Source organism: Bubalus kerabau, chromosome 16 (assembly GCF_029407905.1).
Source record: "Bubalus kerabau isolate K-KA32 ecotype Philippines breed swamp buffalo chromosome 16, PCC_UOA_SB_1v2, whole genome shotgun sequence".
Lineage (NCBI taxonomy): Eukaryota > Metazoa > Chordata > Mammalia > Artiodactyla > Bovidae > Bubalus > Bubalus kerabau.
The window spans coordinates 69,698,330-69,722,890 of NC_073639.1; the positions used below are offsets into that span (position 1 = coordinate 69,698,330).

The window sequence follows — 24,561 nt, forward strand, 5'->3', positions numbered from 1 at the left end:
CCTCTGTCACACTGGAGCCTGCTCTGCCTCTGATGCCACAGGACAGAGGCTGAGGGAGCCCCCGGTCTATTAAGCTGCCACCAGAGAAATCTGATGCCTGACTCTATCTCCCTGGGGCTCACGGGGCACCCCCTCTGATGTGGGCTTGGGACTCATACCTGTAACAATAAAAGAGAGAGTCACTTATAAATATTTTATTAATACATGATTATGGCAATAGCTCCTCCAGCCTCCCCCACCCCACCGTATAAATTATTTTAAGAGGAGCTGCCGTCAGTCTGCCTGGGAGGCCTGCCTGGTGATTTACTTACAATATATTCTGCTTTGGAAGACTTCATAATAGGTTGCTCTGAAATCAGCTATTAAGAATTTCAAAGTCGTATATAAATGTCTTGACTTTGTGTCATAACAGATCATTTTGAAATATATTAAGAATCATTTCCATTAATCAGGTTTTTTCTCCCCCCATTAAAACGATGCTCTCCTCCCAGCATGCCTGACTTCCTTAACTTGTTTTGAAAGTCCTGATTCTGTTTTTAAAAACCATATCTGTCCCTGTGGGGAGATTTCAGGCCTTATAACTGGACTCGGGATTTTTGAACTGCGAAGGCAGTAATGACAACTACCACTAACACTGGTTTAGCGTTTGCTGCTTTCACAAGTGCCTGTACCCCTTGCGACTTCTGATATGATTTGGTTCGTTTGATAACCCGGTACAGAAAGATAGTGCAGTGGGAAAGCATCAGCCTCCTGGCTTGGCTCCTCTGAACCTCAGTTTCCTCCCCAGTAAAATGGGGTAGTGATGGCAGCCACCTTGCAGGCTTGCCGTGAGGGTTAAATGAGTCAGGGCCAGTGCTGAGAGCACAGGACTTGGCTCACAGTGAGGAGCTTTGTAAGAGGAGTGAGTCCACCTGGCGTCCGACAGCTGGTATGTCCAGAATGAGGTCTCCCTGCCACGACCACTCCCCTGCCCTAGACTTTGCATAGGCTGGTTGGGTCACCCCTTGCTGAAGAATTGGTCTGTTTGCCCAGGCCGCACGCTCACAGACGTGATGTCAGTGCACAACCTTGGAACAGCCTGGGAGGAGCGAGAACTGTAAGATACCCTTCTTACAGATGGGGAGACCGAGGCCTGCCAGAGCGGTTCATCCTCATCCCCTGGGGCGTGTAGCTGAAGCCAGAGCTGGGATTTGGACCCAGTCTGTCCAGGCGCTGAGCCCAGCCTCTGGGACCACATCTGCTGCCTCCCTGGCCCCATGTGCCGTGACCTCTGTCCTCTCGGGCTCCTAGATCTTCTCTGAGGCACCCTGAGCTGTTTTTACTCATGACAATTCTGACACCAAAGGTGTGGCTTTTACTCACACCAGGCCGTCCTCTGATTCTCTGGACACCAGCTGGGTGTCCTACGATTTAACCCACTCCTGACACTACCTGCAGTTCGGGTAGGTCAGGGGCTCAGTCCCACAAGACCATACCACTTCAGACACAGGCCACAGACCCCTTCTTGGGTTGATAACTTGCTGGAACGGCTCACAGGGGTTAAGAGGGTGCTTTGCTTACCAGCATCTGCTATAAAGCACACAGCTCAGGGAACGCCCATGTGAAAGAGACACGTGGGGCAGGCGGCAGAAGAAGGGGCTTCCATCCTCACTGGTGTGTGGGCCTCCCAGCACCCTGGAAGCTCTCTGAGCCCCCTCATCAGGGATTTTCTGGAGGTTTCATTACATGGGTGTGCTTGATTGAATCATTGGCCCTTGGCGATTCACTCCATCTCCAGCCTCTTCTCTCCCCTCCCTGGAGGGAATGGAACTGAAAGTTCCCGGTTTCTAGTTATGCCTGGGTCTTTCGGGTGATCAGCCCCTCTCCTGACACCATCTAGGGTCCCCCAGCCACTGGTTGTCTCCTTAGCAGACAAAAGACACCATCACCATTTCAGAGATTCCAAGGGTTTTCGGAGCGGTGTGTCTGGAACTGCAAAGACCAAAGGCACATTCATGACAGGTGCCAGCCACAAGCCCTATGCAGCAGGTCCCAGGCCCAGGGTCCCATAAGAGGCCACTGAGCACGAGTTGGCAGGTTGGTCCCCTCCATGGGGGCCCAGGCCCTCAGGTAGCCACGTGGTCCTTGCATTCTCATGGTTCCTGCCCAGTTTGGCTTCTCCCCAGGGAGCCAGTCCCAGCACACTCCTGGGGGCTCCTCTGACCCTCCTCGTTTGGGGGAGTCCCTTTAAACCTCCCCTGACCCCTGAGTGCCTGCAGGGTGCTGCCACCGTGGCCCCCCCCTACTGCCTCCTCAGTGCCTTCAGCCCCCTGACGTGGTGGTCTTGACCTCAGGAGGCTGGCTGCTGTGGGGCTCGGGGTCACCCTGTCACCAGCAGTGCCCTGGGCAATGGCAGAGAGAACGTCTCTCCCCAGAATGTGGAGGCGCAGGGCCCCGGGTGGCTCAAAGTCAGCTGGTCCTGGGCTCAGATCCCAGCTCAGCGTCTATTTAGCTGTGTGTGACCTTGGCCAAGTTCCAGGGCTCACCTGTACATCCTCCTAAGAGGGGGAGACTGTGGTGGAGAGCCGTCTAGGGTCTCACCCACGACCGAGGTGCTGGAGATGCTGGGGCTCTGGGCCTCCTCCCACAGACAGGCCAGGTGGCTCCCGGCTCAGCTGGTCAGTTGTCAGCAGGCCGCATCCCTCCGTCTTTCTGCACTGTCTCCCCCTCCTCTGTCTCCCAGGCTCACGGTCCCTGATGGAGCCCTTGGGAAGTCAGCGAGAGGGGCCCTGGAGGCCACCTTGGCATGGCAGGCAGAAAACCCTGGGTGATTTGACACAGGGACGGTTTGCTGTTAACCAAGACTCACGGCCCGAGCCATCCCTCAGGAGCCACCAGAGAACCATTTATCCAACCTTGAGTTTCTTCCCTTTGGCAAAATGTGGCCCATGGAACCATCAGCCAGCCCCCGTGGGTGTTGAATGGCAGCGAACGGATGTTCTCTGGAGCCCCCTTGACAAGGAGGCAGGTGGGAAGGAGGGACATGCTGGGCCCTGCAGGGGGCGGAACCAGCCTGTGTGATTTAACCTGTGCCTGTAAAATGGTAACTCCACCCACCTTCTCCATCACTGGTCACAAGACTGCATCCCACCTGGCACGTGGGATGTGCCACAAGCCCCAGCATTTCTCTTTGCAGAACGCTTCGTTATCAGTGGTCTCCATTGCGGCAGTGCCTGCCTGCCCCTGCGGTGGGCCAGAGTTGGGTGGGGGCAGTCCTGAGGCCCATATACTGGGTGGAGAACTCAAGCCTCCAGGGGGTGTGGCTCCTTGCTTTGGGGCACATGGTGACCTCTCGGTGCTAGTGAACGGCAGCTTCAGAGCTGGAGTCCAGTTCCGGACTCAGTCAAGTGCTCTTTCCACAGCTTTGATGACGGTTCTGGGGGCCAAGGACTGTGTGAGGGTAGTGGTCAGAGTGGTCAGGAGTGACACAGACTGGGGCTCGGGGACATGAGGGTTCTAGCACGTGCCAACTCTGTGACTGGGCCGGTGACCGTGCTGGGGAAAAAATCAGCCGCAAGCCCCATGGCTTCAAGTCTCCTCTTACTGTCGCCCCAAGCTCCTAGGGGTCTGCAGTGTAGGAGGGCTTGGCTGGGCTGCGGTCAGAGGTGGTGATGCAGAAACAGTAGGGGTGGAGTGGCCGGGAGGCCAGACACCTCTCTCTCTCTGCTTCTCAGAGCTCAGGGCTCTCCCAGCGGCCTCTTTGGGCCTCCTTGTGGCCTGGCAGCTCCCCGGAAGCTTCCAGAGAGCAGCATGAAAGCTGTTTCCCCTCTTCTTAGTCACACAGGGTCACTACCACCACGCTCTGTGCCACAGCTTCAAAGGCCAGCAAGCCTGGCAGGTAGGGAGGGAATTCCCACTTGGCAATGCAGGCTGCTGAGGCTCAGAGAGGTTATGTGAGACCGCCAAGGTCAAACAGCATCACCTGGTGCAGCCACAGTTAGAATCAGCACCTGTCTGCCTCCGCAGCCAGTGTCCCTCTCCTCTGTAAGGCTGCCCACCTGGCCTAGTCCTCGGGTGCCTTATTGGTGCCCGGACCTCCCCTCACCCGTCCTGGGACCTCCATCTGACCGCTCAGAGCGGCTTCAGGTCCGTCCCCAGCCTGCAGTCTCCCTTCATCTGCAAGGTCATCCACGAAGGGAAACCGAGACAGAGGAGCTAGGAATCGAGGCTCCCGACATGGGCTCGGGGCAGGTGGACCTGCGTGTATCTTACTTTGCCATCTGTGACCCTCTTGACCTCTGAGGCTCAGTGTCCTCATCTGAAGATTGGGGATAATAATTGTGTCACCTCCCCGTGTCCTTGGGAGGACTACAGTACTCATTTTGAATATGTATAGCTCAATGACCCTTGTTATTATTGCTGTTGTTATTAATGGAAAATCTGTCCCCTGTTGCAGTATCTCCCCTCAAAGCCTGAGTATGCCACGCTGGCTTGGGCTGGTCTTCAATCCTCTCCAATCCCTGTGGCCCCATGGCTGTAAGAGACGACATACACCCGCCCTGGAAAGTCTGAGACTCTGTCACTCTGCCTGCTGTCCCTCGTGACTCCGTAAAATGACAGTAATGTTCAGAATCTAGACTATAATAACCAGGACGGGTGGTGTCTGCCCTGATGGCTGAGTTGCCTGCTTTCCTTTGGCTCTAAAGCCTGATGGGAGGTTTAACTTATCTGTCAATCACTGAATTGACCAGTCTCCTTGTCACTGACCCCAGTGCCTGACATACAACACACTTGGGCCCGTGTATAACCCAAGGACGGGCCCTGTAACGGGATGATGGAGGGAGGCTGCTGATCGGCCACCACTCCTGCCTGCCCTGATAAAGGTGCCAGACCCCGAAGAGATGGGGCTGTAACTTGGGGAGCCCCAAGAGGCCCGCAGGATGGAGAGACGATGGCAGCAATGACAAGGGCCCAGCCCCCCGCTTTCTACCAGGACCCCCGACATCCAGCAGCCAGGGCAGCCTGTCCATGGATAGGAGGAGGTGGCCTGATGCTTCTCAAGCCCAGGCAGGACCCCAGAAGGCCAAGGGGAGTAGTAATATCAATGCTGTCAGCGTGAAGCAGTCAGTGTATGTTCAGGCACTTGGTGCAGACTTTTAACCCTTTTTTTTTAATTGTTTTTAAACAACTGCACAAGCGACACCGTAAAGTTGTCTTCCTGTGAGAAGTGGAAGCAGTACAAATGAACATAGAATGTCGGAAGCAGGTCGCTCCCCATTCCCGTGGTCCTCCTGCCCTTGAAGGCGACCGCTGTTAAGGTGCAAAGGTGACGTTTAGTGCAGCTGACAAGCCAGGATTGATGCACAGTTATTGACTGAAGCTCCTGGTGTACCCTGAGGTTCAGCTCAGTGGTGTACATTCTCTGGGATTTGACAGACGTGTTGGTTCATGTGTCCACCATGACCATGTGCTCCAGGCTGGTTCCAGTGCCCCAGTAGGCTGGCTTTTCTCTTTAAAATTCTGATTCGAAGTCGTCATAGACTCATCAGTAGTTGGAACAGTAACATGTTGAGTCCCCTGACTCCTCCCTGTGGCCGTGGCCATGGCCAGGGCTGCAGTCCCTCTGAAAACCAGTGCGTGGCCCTGGCCATGTTGCTGTGGTCCCAGCCGCAGGCCAGCTCCTCAGGCCCTTGAGACCGAGCGTGAGCTGTGCCTGTGACAGTCGCCCTGCTGGGGTGGGTGGGGCGACGTTACTGGTTCAGAAACAGGTTCACAGTGGCTCCGTTTGACACGCTCTGCTTCTCCCTGTCTGGGCAGGGTGGACCACGCTGCTCGCAGGATGCCATGGTGCCCGTCTTGTCTCCGCTGGCTGCGGGGCTTGCCCGGGGACGGGTCTCTGTCTCCGTGGCACTTCTCCAGCTGAAGAGCCTTCCGGCAGTTGCCTGCTTTGGGGGATTGTAAACAGCACCGTGTGGGCATCCTTGTCTGTAGAGGCGGTGCAGGGGTGAGCGTTCTGCAGGCGTGGTTTCCTGGGCCTGCGGGACCAGAGGGGTGTGTCTGAGTTTGGGTGCTTCCATGAACACAGTGCAATTCCCCACCCTGGGTATTTGTTCACGCAGGTCTGGTCACGGCACCCTCACATGCCCGTGGGGGATGTTGAGCAAGAGTCTGGGCCCCTGGACACCTGGGCCGTTGCTGAGTTCGTGCTGCTCCCCTTCCCCATCCTTCCCCTCCTCCCCCATGCTCCCCCTGCCCCCTCCACTTCTCCCCTTCCTCTCTCTCCACTGCTCCCTCCTCTCCTATCTTCCCTGTGCCTTAGACGGCAAACCCTCGGGCACCACCATCCTCACTTTCTAGGACATAATTCCCCTCTGATCCAAGGAGGGAGACCCAGACAGGCGCACTGGAGATGCCAGGAGAAATAGATAGGAGACACCTAAAGTTCAGCAGGGTCCTCTCCCCAAGGGGTCCTAGGACCTGGGACCCTGAACCGAATCTCCCAAACTGAGAGGGAGTAAGGGAGGGTGCGTCAGACAGAGGACCCCTTGTGACCAGAGGTGTGGTGGCCCCTTGAGCAAGGCCTGGGGCTTCGGTGTCCCCATCAGCCAGGTGCCAGCCTCAGACCCTGGCACTGGTGTTCGGGATTAAGAGAGGTTTCCCACACAGCCCCAGCACAGCCCTACAGCCCTAAGGCAGGCACCCCCTGGGCCATGTCCTGCCCCTACCCTTCCCCTGCCACAGGCCCCAGCTGGTGGCTTGGCTCCCTGCCCGACAGCTGCCGCAGCCCGGCCTATTCTGGGCCACAGGCAAGGATTTATTCTGCGTTTTCTGAGCATATTGAATTCATTCATTAAGCTGGAATGGCTGCTGTGGGATGTAAACAATTATATTTTAAAAAGCCACAAACCCCTGAAGTGGCTGATGCTAGAAGGCATTCCTGCCGCCAGCCCCAGGCTTCGGGAGGGAGATGTGAGGCAGCTGGAACCCCCAAGGGACCGGCTTCAGGTTGGCCCAGCAAAAGCCCCTCCCCTCTTTATGACTTCTGTTTCCCATAAGTAATAACAGCAGCTGACATTCATCCTGTGCTTACAAGGGGCAGGTCCTATGCTAAGAGCTTTGTTCATCTCAGTGATTCCATGGAGTAGGCACTGTCACCCCATTTTACAGATGAGGAAACTGAGGCTCAGAGAGGGGAAAGGACTTGCCTAATGAGGGTGTATAGACACTCGCTGGGATCTCTTTTAGCCTTGCTCATCAGAGACTCCAGTGATCTATGGCTCAGTGAGGACTCCCATCATAAAAGCACGTCTCACCCTTCAGAGTCAGAGCATAGCAATGCTGCTGACAGCAATGATGATGGTGATGATGGGATTATTACCTGTCACTATTTGCTGAGTCCGCTCTCTGCCAGGCATGACTTAAGTGCTTTGCGTGGTTATTCCATTTAATCCTTGTAACTCGATATGGTTACAAGCTGAAGCTCCAATACTTTGGCCACCTGATGCAAAGAACTGACTCACTGGAAAAGACCCTGATGCTGGGAAAGATTGAAGGCAGGAGGAGAAGGGGACGAGAGAGGATAAGATGGTTGGATGGCATCACCCATTCAATGGACATGAGTTTGAGCAAGCTCTGGGAGCTGGTGATGGAGAGGGAAGCCTGGTGTGCTGCGGTCCACGGGGTCACAGAGAGTCGGACACGACTGAGAGATATGGAGAGTTACACCCTTTTTATGGTGAGTCGGTGGAGGCTCAGAAAGGCAAAGAAGTTACCGAAGGTCCTAACTTGGAAAGGGGAGGAGCCCAGTGTGGGACCAGGGAGTTATGTCTTTGAAGATTCCCCCATTCATGCCATGTTTTGCTGCGTGGTCTGTGGTGTCATGAATACACAAGGGATTAGTAATCACACCTTTTCACGTGGTTCTTGCCCTGATGGGATTAAGCACTTAGCACAGCACCAGGCATGTGGTGAGTACTCCGAAAACACCCGTTGTTTTTCTGGGCTTCCCTTGGGCCCCAGCTTCAAAGGAGACAGTCTGATAGGTTGAGGGACCCCTGCTCAGCCTACCTTGCTGAGGAACCCCAGAATGTAGGAAGAGCATCAGACTGAGGGCCAGCCAGGGCCAGGTTTAATCCTGGTTTAAACTGTGTGGCCTCAGGCTACTGGTCAGTCACTCACCGGCTACTGGTCCCACCCCTCAAACTGTTGCTCCTGCAGTTCCCCCAGGTGATGAGTGATGCCTTCCACCAAGGCCTGGTAACTCTGCTTCTCAGCTCGGATCAGCTGCCCTGGGGACACTCCTAGGCAGCGTCACATCCAGTGTCTTGTTTCATCCTTATAGTGACTCCCTGGGAGAGGAACCACCCCGCTGTATGGATATGGAAACTGAGGCTCAGATGTCCTGCTCGAGATCTTGCAGCCTGGTCTAAAACTGCCATATCTGGTTCTTCCCATGACCAGCCACCACCCCAAAGATGCCATGCCAGTCTTTCCCCACCAGCTGCTTGATCAGTTAGTCCAAGAGACCCCTACCCTTGCTCCCTTTCTCCTGTCAACTGATGCACAGCAGCAGACTCATGGTACTGAACAGTCTTGCAGAAGAGTGGCCCGTTTTGCTTGGTTTAAGCAGATGCTGCTGCTGCTGACTTGTCCAGCAAGCCATTTTTTCCCCCAACACCATAGTATCCAGAGAGGTCCACTCATTGTCTTTCCAGTTGATCGTGGATTCTGAACAACTCAGCAACGATTTATTGGTGGCTTGTTGACCAGACCTTATGGGGCTCACTCACTGTGCGGAGGGACAGATGACTTCTCTAAGATCTGTCCAGGTTTCTGGGGCTGCATGGCACCCAGGGGCAGCTGGAACAGGCAGGAAACCTCACACTCAGGAAGAGCCTTAAAGTTCTGGCCTCTAAGACAGCCCCATTTTCCAGGGTCCCAACAACTGAACCTGACCTGGTATCCCTGGGCAGAAATCTCAGCATGTGGTCATGATTACAAAGGTTGACATTTATCCCGCAGATCCTGTGCTTAGCGATCTGCACCTGGAACTCCACTGGCCCTTCACAGGAACGCCCTGGGGGTAGAGGCAATTTCACAGGGGAGGAAACTGAGGCTCAAAGAGGCGACACGGTTTCCCCAATATCACCTGGCTTTGGCCAGCAGAGGTGGGATTTGAACCCAAGCAATCTGTTTCTGGAACGTCGCCTTTTCTCGGGGCACCCATGGCCTTTCAGGCTCATCTCTTCCCTGCAGGTGGCCCCTTCCTTCACGGACCTCCAAACTGTAAACCTCTGTGTGAGGAGATGTGAGCCAGATGCACCAGTGTTACAGATAGGTCACGTAACGGCCAGTGACTCAGCGGAAAAGTCACCTGGTCATCGATAAATGCAGGAGGCCACAGTAACTGATAGCAATTGAACTGACGGTGCCCAAGGGAAAGACGGTCGTGTCATTTTTTTCCTCTTTTTTTTTTTTGTATTGAGCGTAAACAGGAAAACCTGCCTTTGCAGATGGATCTCAGCATCTCAGAGACTGCAGTTTCATCACTCTCCCTCACTCCTTCCTTTTTTCTCTTTTCTTTCTCTCATTTCCCTTTGTTCATTCTTGTCTTCAAATCCTAGCTTGCTTCTTCCCAGCAGAGTGATCTTGGGCAAATGACTCAGGTACAGTGATTTGCCCAGGGTCACCTGGTTAATGGAGAACTCTTTCAGCTAAGCCACTGTTTCCTAAACTGGTGTCTCATTGGATGTTGGACCATCTTGGTCTGAAAGCATTCCCAGGCCACATCGGTCTGCACAGAACGTCCCTTTCTTGGAGCATCATACCATATTCCTTAAAGGCTCTGAGATGTCCTGCAGTTAAGAAACTTATGTTACCGGCAAAGTGATACCACACAGCATCCATTTCTCCCCAGGGAACACCTGTTCTGAGGAGCCCTTTGGGAGATTCTGACCCTGGCCGTGTGGCCGCTCTGTCCTGCTCCACAGCCCTCTGGTCACCCGGGGAGTTTCTGCCCTTGGTAGCACGGTGATTGGGGCCAGACCTCACCCCACATCTACAGACAGTTTCTAGGGATAGACAGAGGCACACAACCCAAAGAGCAGCATGCCAGGAATTTGGCTCACTTCCAGAGAACCTTCTCTTGGCCTCAATAATTGAAGGGAGGTATGTGTTAGTCACTCAGTCGTGTTCTACTCTTTGTGACTCCATGGACTGTAGCCCACCAGGCTCCCCTGTCCATGGAATTCTCCAGCCAAGGATACTGGAGTGAGCAGCCATTCCTTTCTCCAGGGAATCTTCCCAACACAGGGATCGAACCTGGGTCTACCTGCTGCTTTGGAGGCAGATTCTTTACGGTCTGAGCCACCATGGAAGCCCAATTGAAGGAAAAACCAAAGCAAATCATGTTACGTGGGATCAGCATCTGAGGCTGTCTCTGAGCCTTAGGGCTGTAAATGGGTGCAGCGGCTGAGATGAGGGTTCAGGGGCTAGAATCTCGCGTGGGAGGTGATCCCAGGAAGCCCTGGGAGGGGCGTGGGGAAGGAAGGCAGCCCTAAGAGCCTGTCACCAGAACCAGCTACTTCTGCAGGCAGCTGGGGCTCCACTCTGCTAGAGGCCTCGGGGGGTCAGCATAGAGCATAGCCTGGAGCTGCTGTTGCTGCTACTGCTACTAAGTCACGTCAGTCGAGTCCGACTCTGTGCGACCCCATAGACGGCAGCCCACCGGAGCAACTGCTCTCAAAAGGCCTTACCTTCAGTCCCTGGGTCAGGAAGATCATGGAAACCCACTCCAGTGTTCTTGCCTGGAGAATCCCATGGACAGAGGAGCCTGGTGGGCTACAGTCCATGGGGTCGCAAAGAGTCGGGCACGACTGAGCAACTACTGCTTTCAAACTTGGAGTCACTGGTTGAGGGCTGGGGATGTTTGTTCTGTGGCACGTCCAGCCACACCCTGTGCTTGAGCAAATGCCCGTGCGAACAAAGGCCTCCAGCAGTGGGGGCACAGGAAGCCCCGGGGCAGACGGTGGCGCAGCGGCAGCCTTCCTGCTCTGGTCCACCCCCTGTGCTGCCTTCTGAAGTGTAGCCCTGTTGCCTTTTGACTTGACCTACAGCCCACGTGTGTGCTCAGGCCAGGTCTGAAATGTGAGATATTGGGGATACCAGAGCTACCCCTAACCCCATGCCATGATCAGAGGGTCCAGAGACCTAGACTCAAGTGCTGGCTCAGCCATTTACGGCTGTGACTCAGGGCAGGGCGGTTCCCCTCTCTGGGTCTTGGTGGCCTCTGCTATAAATCAGGCCTAACAGCCTTCAGCCTGCACACCTCCCAAGGCAGCTGGGAGATGAGCCAGGGTCATTCAGCCGTCCTCCTGCTCTGTGTAGACACATCCAGGTGTGCATCCCCCAGGCCATGGCGAGATGCACGGACTGTTTTTCACTGAGCATAACTACAGAACTGATGTCTGCAGGTAGTTCTTTCATAGAGAGCTGTTTCAAGGGTGGGCGGCCCCGTTAGACAACATTGTATTTATGTAAATCCGGCCACACACAGGCAGGTGTGAGGCCAGTGGTTACCGATAAGTATTTTTCTGTGTGTCATGGGCCCTGAAGGCAAGCCACCCACTTCCTGTGGTGTTCCACTGGAGGGGAGGCTTGCTGAGTCGGACTCGGGGAAGTATGCTGCAGTACTACACGCTATGGGCAATTTAAGAGATTCTCAAGGGGAATTTTAAGCCTTTGACTCTGATTTTTCGCTCGGTTCTGGTTTCAGAACAATATCCCTGTATGAAGGCTCCTCTGCATGGTCCCAGGGTTAGCACACTGAAAGCTGAAGTCAGAAGACGTTAAGTTCAGATCTCGTGTCTGCCCGTTACCAGCCACGAGACCTCAGAAGGTCGCTCTCTTTGTGGCTCAGTGTTCTCATAAGCAGACCCTGGCTGCTCTGGTGCCTGTGTTCCTGTCCAGTCTGCCTTCTCCCCGCCACAGGTGCCAGCCCAGGGTTCTCAGCCCCCTCTGAGAAGGCCTGGCCTCCTCCCAGCTCTGTACAAAGACGTCGGGACCCACAGGGTTGGGTGTGGCGCTTGGCCAGGCTTCAGGGGGCTGGACGCAGAAACGCGTTTTCCCGCAAGGCTCACGTGTGCCTCCTGGGTTTCACCAGCAGGATGCTGCGCAGAGCGCTTGGAAATATACCCCTTAAGTCCGGCTGGACTTAGAGGCCTGCCCTGTCCGCTTCCAGCTCCTCTTTTCAGACACAGCTGTCGCTGAGCCCCTTTGCGAGTGCTTGTAGCTTCTCAAGGCTACGGGTCACGGCGGGCAGGGTCCGGAGACCGTTTCAGAGGGTTGCAGTGGAGGCGATGGGGCGGGAGAGGGGCAGGGCATCGGCTGCCTGGACAGTCGTGTTCTGTTGAGTTCACTTTCAGCCCCATCCTAGGAAGAGGATGTCTCATTCAGGGCTAGTAGCCTGCAACGCCTCTCTGTAATGCTTGCTAATCTCCATTATTTTTAGCAAAGAGAAAGCAGACCTCGGGCTCCCAGGTAACTGTATCTAATTAGACTCTAATGGTATCTCTGTACGCACATTGTATTTATCTCTGCCTTCTGTTTGTGACAAATGATGGCAGTGTTGATTCAAAAACTAGCCCCCCATACACTGGTGGGGGGACAGGGAGAGACTGAAGAGGCAGCCCTTCTAGATGGGAGGGTGGCAAGTGTAACACACAAGGGAACTGACACATGAGGCTTGTCTCTGGCGCTGCAAGGTGGGTGGATCTCCACCCGTGCCCTCTAGAATCTTAGGAATTTATAGAGAGGCTGGCACTGGGCTGGGTCACAGAGCCCCTCTGGAGGGTCTCAGAAGCACCCTGCTGTCTCAAGGCTGCGTCCTTGTAACAGAGCCCACTGCGGGAGTGGGGAGAGCTGGGTGGGCATTCCAGGGGCAGGGCAAAGGGTGAGGCCCCTCCAGTTGCCCAGGGCAAGCTCACAGGCCACCTGGGTGCCACATCCTCTCAGTGACCTCCTACAAAAAATGGGTTCTCATTTAAGATAGTGCCGTATAACATTTCCTTTCACTAGGTACTTACGGAAAGTGAAAAGATCAGTGATTCCACGTCAAAGAAAGTCTTACCTAGGGTCATAATATTCTCAAGGTGATATTGAAGGAGACTTCCCTGGTGGCTCAGATGGTAAAGAATCTGCCTGTGATGCAGGAGACCCAGTTCAGTCCTTGGGTTAGGAAGATCTCCTGGAGAATGGAATGGCTACCTGCTCCAGTATTTTTGCCTGAAGAATCCCATGGACAGAGGAGCCTGGCAGGCTACAGTCCATATTGATTTGGGGTCAATAGTTCTTCCATTTAGCCTGATTTCTGGTGACTTTTCTGAATCAGTTTTCTTATCTGTAAAATAGGAACGATACTGCTTTTAGGACTTTTGTGAAGATTCAGTAATAATAATAAGTAGTTAAGGCTTGTATGTACTGATTTTTTTCTGTGTCACACCTGGAACTCTAAGACAGGTGTTCTGACTCCAGAAGCCATGAGCTGAACAAAGATGACATGTTGAACTAAGTGGGGTCGGTAAGTGGCAACTGTCAGCACTCGCGTTACTCTTACCGCCGTCATCACATCGTCCCCTCCACCATCCTCACCGCATAATCACCACCATCGTTCTTACCTTCTTGATCATTTGTTAAAGTGGCAGGAGTTTTTTACTAGCCATGTAACCTCTCTGGATCTCAGTTTTATTATATGTAAAATGGGAATTATTTCTAAAATGGAGGTAATAAAATGATGTTCTTGAGAGAATCAGTACTGAGTAACTGGCGTGTAGGAGGACCTGGATAAGCAGTGGCCAGCGCTCCTTCTTATTGGGCTTCCCTGGGGGCTCAGCTGGTAAAGAATCCGCCCGCAATGCAGGATGCCTTGGTTCAGTCCCTGGGTGGGGAAGATCCCCTGGAGAAAGAAATGGCAACCCACTCCAGGTGGATATTGTCAAAGCCCCAGATAAAGTCTTTCCCCAAACTTCCACATTTTTCTTAAACCAGGCAGATTCTTTAAGATGTCTGTTTGAAGAATGATACCCTTATGATCTTTTTCTGATGGATTGAGAAGTCTCTGTTGGCAGCTGTGATTCTTATTTCAAAGAAAGAAACACAGATATGGGAAGATAGAAAATGGGAGAAAATTATTTTAAGAGTAGAACTGCAGTTCGCCTTAGTAAATCATTAAATTTTAGAATTTGGATTACAAAATTAGTACAGAACCACTGCAGAAAACGTTTGAATATATCTCCTTTTCCTATTTATATAGCAGCTTAGAGTGATTTACACAATTGATGCCATACTACAGTATGATTTTTTCTATTCCTTTTCATTTAATGTTACCATATAAGCATTGCCCATGTTGTATAGGCTTTGTTGCTGATGTTAAGTGGCATTATAATAGCCCATAGAGAGGATGATATTTTTAATTGTTTTGGAAAAGTGAACAACTAAGCTGCAGGTGGCAGCTTAGTAGGACAAACGTGTCTCTTGGGAAAGCTGGCTCCTGCCTGAGGCCGTCAGCTGGGGCCAGGCCTCAGTGGTTCAGGCTCCTGCTGAGGGTGGGTGGCCCAGAGGCTGGGAGATGGCAAGATTCTCCGAGGTTTTCTTGGATGCCTACCCATCACCCACCCAGGACCTCACCGCCCTCCTCTGCTCTGTCCCCCGTGCAGTGGGCCGGAAGCAGTTCATGCGCTTTGAGTGGGCCAACCATGCAGCAGAGGCCTTGGGCTGTGAGTATGAGGAGCTGAACACGGCCACTTTCAAGCACCACTTGCGACAGATCATCGAGCAGGTGACGTCTCGGCCAAGCCGGCGGAGCCTGGAGGGTGAAGAAACGAGCTCAGGTACCACACCGTGGCCTCCCTGGGTGGGCTGGGTCTCTGTGGAGCCACCCTTTGGGGACAGACCAGCATCCTTTCACTATTCATCAAGGATTTATTGAGGGTCTACTGTATGTAGACCTTCTAGGTGCAAATGAAGCTGCTTCTCTGGAAATGGGCTTGGCCCTTCCTGCACAGTGCTCTGTCCTGGTCAGATGCTGCCGAAACCTGGGAGGGGGCCCTGTGCTGCCAGGAGTGGGCACTAAGGATGGTGCCAGGGACCATGGCCTTTCCCCTGGATGTGCTCTCTGCTGAGCCCCTGCTCTAGGTGGAAGACTGACCTGCCACAACAGAAATAAGGCCAAGGTGGTTGGTCTGGCGGGGAGGACAGTAGATAAGGTTAGAGAGCTCACAGAGTAGTCTATAAATGGAGTTTTCTTTTCATACTGAGGGAACCCATGGAGGGGCACAGGCAGGGGAAGGGCATGATTAGTTTATTCTGCGTGAAGCCCAGCCTGGATGAAGAGCAAGGAGTGGGTGGGAACCGATACAGGTCACCCTGGTGAGGTGATGGAGGCTGGACAAGGGATGGGTGGGCCAGGTGGGCGGAGGTGGCCAGTTCAAGGTCTAGTTGACAATTAGAGCTGTCGGCATGAGCCCTGGGCAGAAGCAGGGGGCCAGGACGCCTTCTAGGACTTGAGTCTGAGCAGCCGGAGGAATGGGGGTGCTTTGAACTGACGTGGAGCGGGGCAAGCAGGAGCACCCTTACACTGCACCTGCTCAGGCGGGTCTGCTGAGTCCCAGGTCTGCAGCCTCGGTGGCCAGATGCTTTGGCTGTAGAAGGTGAGGGCAGAGGACCCCTCAGAGCCCCGGGATCTCAGAACTCTCCAAGAGGAGCTCTCCGGAGACTGCAGTCTGGGCTTAGCGAGTAGCACTGTTTTGAACTGTGCTTTTAGCACCGTCTGTTAGAGGCCCCTTGGATCCACAGGGCTGCTCCACCTGCCAGGGACTTCAGCTTGATGGCTGATGTCATAGACTTCACTGCCATCCAGTTCTGTGCTCTTGTGTAAGCTGGGGTCTGCCTAATAGTTACGCCTCCTCTCCGACACGGGTGCACATGCACAGGCACACGCTTGTGCCATGTACAGGCATGTGTACACATGCACGTGTGCACACACCTGCACACAGTGCACATATGTACACACACACACAGAAACACAGTTACATGTATGCACTGCTTTGTGAAGCTGAGTCAGCCTCGCAGCCTGAGATCTCAAGGGTAGATATTAAGCAGGCAGGGGACCAGCAGGCTTGACAGAGATGCTGGGAGGCTGTGGGTTGCCTAGCAACGACCCAGGATGCAGGTGGAGTTAAAGCAGGGACGGGAAATGCTTTGGGGCTGCAGCGGGCGGCCTGGAATGTACAAGCAAAACTATTTCTCCAAGCCCTAGGGCCTGCAAATTTGCAAACTGTTTCCAGTTCCGTGGCTGGAACCAACACCTAAGGATCAGTGTTTGAGATACAAGCCCCACTCCTTACCCCGCTCTGCTCAGTGCCCCTTAATCAAGGCTGGCTGTTCTAATGGGACCCGTGTGTGTTTTTACAAAATTGAGGCTACCATTGTAATAGTTTTCTAAGCTTTTTTTATTCCTCCTAACACTATATGCAGGCACTTTTCCATCTCATTCAATATTCTTCTAGATCTGACTTGAAGTATTCTATTATATGGTTGGACTACAAATTATCTATCCCATTTGCTATTCTTTAGATATTCGAGCTGTCTTGAAAAAGTGATTTTTTGCCATTTTAATGAACAATTTGGAGAATGTATGTACCTAGAAATCTTTGTTTCTCTGCATATTTCAATACAATAAAATCCTAAGAGTAAAGTTATTAAGTCCAACATGTTACGGCTTCTGCTGTGAAACTGCCAAATTTCCCCCTAGAAAGAGGGAACAATAGATATTTACTGAGTACTGTGTGTCAGAAATTGGAATTTGGAGCCAACAGACTCAGAATCAGTCCCCATCCTTGGGGCACTTTCAGTGGGGGGCAGGGTGGGAGACACAGACTAACAGAATAACCAGAAAGTAAAGATGAGCTGTGGTCACTGCTGCGAAACTAGGGTCCATGTGCCCTCCGGTGGCCCATTCACTTCACTCAGCATAACGTCCTCCGGGTTCATCCGTGTTGGTGCAAATGGCAGGATTTCCTTCTTTTTTGACTTTTGAGTTATATGCTACTTATATCAGAAATCTAAAGTAGTCCAACTTAGACACAGAGTAGAATGGTGGTTACTGGGACAGGGGTAGAGAGGGAGGGGGAAAAGAGACATTTTGATCACAGAGTACATAGTTTCATTTAGTCAAGATGAAAAAACTCTAGAGGACAGACAAAGTGATCAGTAGATGAATATCTCCACCGTACAACAGAGTGCCTGCAGTTGGCAGTAATGTATTCTGTATGTAAAAATCTGTTAATCTTATGTTAAAAGTTCCTCTGTCTCCGCCTCTCACAGACACACACACACACACACACACACAGGAAAGAAACTTTTAGAGGTGATGGTTATGTTTATGGCATATCTATGGTGATGATGTCATGGGTTTATGCTTCAAACTTATCAGGATGTACGATTAAAAATGTACAGGTTTTTTTGTATGTCAATCGTGTCTCAGTTTGAAAAGTAAATTTTTCAAAAAAGCAAGGGGACGTCCCTCGTGGTCCAGTGGATTAAGACTCTACTTTCAGTACAGGGGGCATGGGTTCGATCCTTGGTGGAGGAACTAAGATCCCACATGCTGCATGTAACAGCCAATAATAATAATAACAACAATGATAATAATAAGGGAGTCTGCAAACACCATTTACTTTCCAAGTAGCCCCGTGAGACTTAACCTAACTCAGTGCCATTTGGCCCTCAGTGTCTTTAGCAGTGAAATGGGCATACCTACCTCCATAAAATAAAAGTAAAGAATTTTTTTTTTTTTTAAAAAGGCAAGATAGTCCTGAGAACTGGCCTAATGGGTTCGTGGCAGTGGTTACGGTGGGCTTCCCTGAGGAGGTGACATTGGCTTGAGCCCTGAGGGATGACCAGGAGATCACAATGGAGGAGAGGTAGGGTCAGGCCACACAGGACCCTGGAGGACCTGACAAGACACTTGAACTTGATCCTAAGGACATGAGTAATTTCAGCAGCAGGGTGATGTGTGTGTGTGTGGTGGTGGAAGGTCCTCTAAGGCCAGCAGTGATGTCCCTGGACCCAGGCAAGGTCCTGACCGTGGGATGCCCACCCTCCTTTCTTCCCCACTGCAGGGCTCAAGATGACGGGCGTGGAGTGTGTGGAGGGCATGGCCTCCGGCCTGTACCAAGAGGTCTTTGCCACCGTGGTCTCGCTCATCAACAGGTAACGGCAGCCTTTCCTCTGGTATAGAGGTGGTCTCTTTGCAACACGTGAATGAGCCCAAGCCTGGGGAGTTTAGCAGAGTGGGGTTCTGTTGAGCTGGAGAGTGGGTTTTTGAGCTGGATGGTGCTGGCTTTAATTCTACCTTGGCCACCCACGGGCTGTGTGACTTTGGCAGATCAGTTCACCTCTCTGACCTCCCCTTGTGCATCTGTGAAATATTTAATAGGTCTGTTCCCCAGGGTCACTGCAAAGATTAAAAGAAGTCAATAAGGGACTCCCCTGGCGGTCCAGTGGTTAAGAATCCGCGCTTCCATTGCAAAGGGCATGAGTTCAATCCTTGGTCAGAGAACTAAGATCCTGCATGCCACGTGGTACAGCTAAAAAATAAATAAAAATAAATTTAATAAGAAATCAATAAAAAATAAAGATAAATTTAAAAATGTCTGTGAACAACTCTTCCTAAATTGTGATCATAAAACACTGCAGATATCTGCAGGGAATACTACTGGGAGCCTGTGTTCTCTATCATGGGGAGTGCCGCTCTGAACCCTGGGAAATCTAAGCAGTTCCAGTGGGGCCGATCCAGAGCTTGTGGAAGGGCTTCCCCCACTCCACCGTGTAAGCGGGAGGCGTAATTAGGCTTCCGACATCCTGTTCAAGGGATGAGACTGGTGCGTAGCAACAGCGCAGCTAGGGTTCTCTGCGGACATAGAGTCGACTCTCTCTCTTCCTGCTGGAGTAATTACCCTCTGAGATTGCAGACACATTATCTAGAAACCAGGGGATCGTGCGTGCTCAGGGGAAGAAGCATTTATCGGTGAACTGCAGGAAGCGGGTGGCTGCTTCCTGGTTGGCTCTGGGGTTCTGGGAGCCCGAATCCGGGAAATGGGTGTATTGGTGATGACGACACTTGCCCGTCCTGCCGTTTACAAGCGCCCAGCAGGCATCTGGCTTTCTGAACACTAACTCACTTAATCTTCAAGCATGTCTGTGTGGTGTGTCTTATTGGCCCCATTTTATAGATGGAAAACCTCAGCAAATAACAGCAAAGCACTTGAGTTCAAACTTAGTACTCTCATGTACATAACTGCTCATGCTGATGGGAATAATAGCAAAAAACACTGAGCGCTTACCATGTTCAGAGCCATGGACGTTTTATCACACCCAGCCCTCCCACCAGCCTTCTGAGTTCGTCTCCATCGTTAGCCCTTCCACGGCGGACATTCAGAGACTCTGGGCAACTCTGCCAAGACACGCAGCCCCGCTATGGCTGAGCAAGGGTTGGAACCCACATGTGACTCTAGAGTCTCTTAACTCTTGGTTTTTGATGCAAATAGTCCCTTCTCCATCCACCGTCATAGATTTGTCAAGAGGATCCAGGGAGGTGAAGCTTGAGAGAGCTTTGTAAACTGAGGCAGATACTGAACAAAGTTGTTTTTCTGATGCCACGTGTCACTAAGAAAGAAAAGGAGGCTCTAGTCTTAACGTTATAGCAAATTTGTGGTGCAGCCTTAAGCAAGTATTTTCTCCAGTCTTGGCCTGGTGGAGAGAGCATGCGTCCTAATGGCCTGCAATGTCCAGGGGAGGCACTTTCCATCCTTTAGCTCCTTTTTTTTTTTTTTCTTTGCAGCCCCTGGGTCTTCCTATTCATCCCTCCCACCATTTAACACTGGGGGAAGCCCATGTTCAGAGAGGTTAAGTAACTTTCCCAAAGTCACACAGCCCACAAGTAGTGTGTTCTGCTGGGTCTGCAGACCTGCCCAGCATGCTGCCCTGGTTTCTCCATCTCTGTGATGGGGGAGTGGGGGGCCTGGACCAGAAGGGCTCTAAGATTCCATGTCTCTCAGGGCCCCTTTCCTTTCCCCCACAGATCCTTCTCCTCCCACCACCTCTCCATGGCCTCCATCATGGTGGTGGACTCTCCGGGCTTTCAGAACCCCCGGCACCAGGGCAGAGACCGGGCTGCCACCTTCGAGGAGCTGTGCCACAATTACGTCCACGAGCGCCTGCAGCTGCTCTTCTACCAGCGGACCTTCGTCTCGGCGCTGGAGCGATTCCGGGAGGTATGGCTGGCCTGGGGCTTCTGGTGCTCATCCTGGGTTTAGCTTCATGCTGTCTGGTCCAGCACTGATTAAAACCCAAACTGCAGGCCTCATTGCCAGGGCCTCTGCTCCTCCCCCATCTCCCTCTGTCTCCCATGGCCTCTTACAGTTCAGAGCTTGGGGCTCCTCAGGCCCTGCTCCCACAGCTATCCCTTGTTTGGGCTGATCAGTTCCTCTTCACCCACACACCCAAGCTGAACCGTTCTCCAGCAGTTAGGTTGCAACCTCTCTGTGGAAGGCCCTTCATGCCCTTTTCACCTGTGTGTGAAAATCGTGTGGTGTGCACAGTCTCTGGATCATAACATGGGAGCATCCACCAAAGGTGAATATGCAGCAACCCTCCAAGGAGGCTCTGCATGCAAACCTGTTCAGGCTCATTCCTGCATGCCTGCCTTTACTTATGTTAAAAAAAAAAGTTAAATTGAACTATAACATTTACACACACAAGTGCCTAAATCCAGAGTATACGTCTCATCTTGGTGAATTTGTCCAGCTGAACACACTCACACAGCTACCACCCAGGGGAGAGGAGATACCGTGAGCACCCCAGATGCCCCCTGGCATCTACTCCCTCCTTCCTCCCTGGTGTTAGCACACCTTGTAAAGACACTGTTTTGAACATTTGATGAAGTGGTCTAGAAAATGCCTAATCTGTATTAGTCATTCCACATGTGGTAGCATCCATCATATTTTTCCCCATAATATTTCACTTTATTTCTTATTATCAAAGTAAAACATGTTCTTTATTTAAAAACTGTCAAGTGCAAATAAGTGTCCAGAAGCAGAAAATACCATCTCCTTTACCCCAGCACCCAGAGGCAACCACTGTTACCTCTGTCAGTATCTTACGCCAGCCATTTCCCCATACATGGTCTTCTCTGTAGATTTCGCGTCCATCTGTATACGATTCTGTTGTTTGATTTTTCCTCATAGCCTTATGTTGTTCACATTCCCTCCACCATTCACAGCTCTTAGAAAGGATGCATGTCTCTGGTTACGTCAGATTCTATCTCAGCTCTCCTTTGGACCCCTGGGTGATTTCCACATTTGTTCAGTAGCCAAGTCGTGTCTGACTCTTCGCAGACACAACTGCCCATGGACTGCAGCACACCAAGCTTCCTGTCCCTTACCATCTCCTGGAGTTTGCCTGGGAGATTTCCACATTTATGCTGTTAGAAAAAACACCGTGATGAATATCTTTGAACATTGCGTGGTCTGGACATTTCTGATTACTTTTGTATGCTGGCTGTTGTTTTCCAGAGTTTGTTTGCTCTCTCTAGCACTCAGCCCAGCACTTATTGGGTGCTCAGTAAATATTAGAAGGGTCTGCACTGAGTCGTCAGTTCCTGATAACCTCACCATGATTGCTGACAACCCTGCAGGATGGACAATATTAGGATGCTCTTGGGATCCTGGTCTGTATCCTTTCTTCTCGTACCAAGGCTAAAAGGATAAAGACAAAGAACCTGATTAAACATGGGCAAAGGGCTTCTCTGGTGGCTCAATGGTAAAGAATCCACCTGCCAATGTAGGAGGCATGGGTTCAATCCCTGGTCTAGGAAGATCCCACATGTCTTGGAGCAGCTAAGCCCACGCACCACATCTACTGAGCCTGTGCTCTAGAGCCTGGAAGGTGCAACTGTTGAAACAGGCACACCCTAGAGCCCATGCTCTGCAACAGAAGCCACTGCAGTGAGAAGCCTGCACGACTAGAGAGTAGCCCCTGCTTGCCACATCTGAGAAGAGTCCACGCAGCAACAAAGACGGCACAACCAAAGATAAATAAGAAAATGGTTAAACAGGCAAAGGAATTGAATAGCTGTTTCTCCAAAATAGATGAGCAAATGGCCAATAAACACTTGAAAAGATGTTCAGCATCACTAGTTTAGGGAAATGCAAATCAAAAGCCCACTGAGATACCATTTCACACCCACTAAATGGAAAAATAAACAAAAAGTAAGAACTGCTGGGGAGGATGTAGAGGAGCTGGAACCCATGTGGACTGCTGGGAATAAAAAGTGGTGCAGCTGCCGTGGAAAACAGTATGGTGTTTTCTCAGAAAATTAAAAATAGAACCACCGTTTGATCCAGAAATTCCACTTCTGGGTATCTACCCTAAAGGATTCCAAGCAAGGTCTCAAAGAGAGATTTGTACACCCATGTTCATGACAGCATTACTGGTAATAGCCAACAGGTGGAAGCATCGCAAGTGTCCATCAGTGAATGAATGGATAAACAAATGTGATGTTTTCATACAAGGGGCTGTCATTCAACTATAAAAAGGAAGGGAATTCTGACACATGCTGTGACTGGATGAGCCTTGAGAACACTATACTAAGCAAGTCAGCAAGTCAGCACTATACTGCTGCAAGTCAGTCACGGAAGGACAAATCCTGTGTGATTCTGCTCATGTGGTATGCTTAGAGTGGTCACATTCATAGAGACAGAAATGGGGAGAGGAAGCAGGGAGCTCGTGTTCACTGGATGCCAGGTTTCAGTTTTGCAAGATGAAAAGTTTGGAGCTGGGTGGTGGTGAAGGTTGCACAACGATGTGAACGTGCTTTATGCTGGTGAACTGTGCCCTTAAAGGTGATCTAAATGCAGACTTCCCTGGGGGTCCAGAGGCTAAGGTGCCACGCTCCCAATGCGGGGGCCCAGGTTTGGTCCCTGGTCAGGGACTTGGGGCTTCCCTGGTGGCTCAGACGGTAAAGAATGCGCCTGCAGTGCGGAGGACCTGGGTTCAATCCCTGGTTTGGGAAGATCCCCTGGAGGAGGCCATGGTAACCCACCCCAGTACTCTTGCCTGGAGAATCCCCATGCACAGAGGAGCCTGGCAGGCTACAGTCCCTGGGGTCACAAAGAGTCAGACACGACTGAGCACAGCACAGGGCAGGGCAGGGAAACTAGAGCCCACACGCTGCAACCAAGACCCTGTGCCACCAAACAAATAAATAGTTTAAGTGGTAAATTTCATGTCATGTGTATAGTACCACGATGAAAAATAACAGTAAAAGGGCCAAGGTGTGAGATTAAAGCCCTCACTTCTCTTCAGCCTCCTCCAGACGTTTTCTTCCCCCTCAGCTTGCGGAAGGAACTCATGCTGAACTTGTGTGACTTTCTAGGAAGATGTTCCTGTGCAGTTTGACCTCCCGGAGTCATCCCCAGGGACCTCGGTGGCCGTGGTGGATCAGACCCCCTCGCAGGTAACACAGGGCCCCGTGAACCACGGCTCTCAGGTGCCTCTTGGGCTTTTTATCGAAATACTGGTGGATTGGAGACTTTGAGCTACTAGATCACAGCTCTGTTCGCACCTCAAATGACCCATGGATTGTTCAGAACACTGACCCTGGGGACCCCCTCCCAGATTCTGTGTTGATTGGTCAGAGGGTGTGGCCTAGACAACCAGCATTTCAATCCCATCAGTTTCCGAGTCTGAGTCGGCGTCTTAGAATGCAGTCATGCCTGCAGTCTGTGGACGGAGCCGGGGCGCTCCAGGGCTGGTACCCGGTGACCTCCAGGCACTGTCACCTGGCAAGGTCAGGTGTTCAGACGAAGATGCTGCACCCAGCAGAGACCGGGACAGTCAGGGGCCCCTGGGGATGGACAATGGGGGTGATGCTGGATGCAGGCCCCTGAGCTCCCTGGAGGCAGACAGACTTTAGTTTGGGGATCCCTGAGTCTTTGGCTCCCTCTCCCTGCCCCCAGAACCCACTGTGCTGACCCCTGATCTGCTGCTCTGCTCAGCCCTCTCTCAGCAGTCCATGACCATCATACTGGAATTTGGCCTCCCTCATTGCCCCACCCCCCAACTCTCCCCAACCTGCTGTAAAAGAAAGGGCTCAGGCCATGGAACTTGCCGGGCTCCAAGCTGATCTTGGTGACCTTGGGCGCGTCACTTCTCCTCTCTGAACCTCGGCTTTCTCATCACCCACATGGGAACAACAGGTAGTACAACTGGGTTGTCCTGAACACCCGTGAGATCTGGGACAAACAGCCCCACAGGGTGGGTGATGCCCAGTAGGTGTCCTGCTGGTCACGTTTCTCCTGCACTTGGACACCTTTTCCCGGTTCCCTGGCTTCTCTCAGCTCGCAGCGGGCTGCACCTTGTCCTGCAAAGCACTCTTGACTATGAGCCCTGCCTGCCCTTCACGGCAGCTTCTGCTGCTCCCTGGTGCCTCTCGGGCTGGGTCCCTGTCCCTGTCCTACTTCCTCC

General features: G+C 52.1%; 1 protein-coding gene across 6 annotated transcripts in view; it reads left to right on the plus strand.

Annotated features, from left to right (window-relative positions):
- MYO18B (myosin XVIIIB) overlaps positions 1–24,561 on the plus strand; it is a 228,925-nt gene that overhangs the window by 43,346 nt on the left and 161,018 nt on the right. For all 6 annotated transcript variants that reach the window (XR_008703644.1, XM_055550888.1, XM_055550887.1 and 3 more), the window contains 4 exons: positions 14,691–14,864; positions 18,156–18,246; positions 20,117–20,309; positions 23,471–23,551. Coding sequence is in view for 5 of the 6 variants with exons in the window: in XM_055550888.1 (XP_055406863.1) it covers positions 14,691–14,864; positions 18,156–18,246; positions 20,117–20,309; positions 23,471–23,551 (539 nt within the window). In the remaining variant the exon portion in view is untranslated. The remainder of the gene's footprint in view (positions 1–14,690; positions 14,865–18,155; positions 18,247–20,116; positions 20,310–23,470; positions 23,552–24,561) is intronic.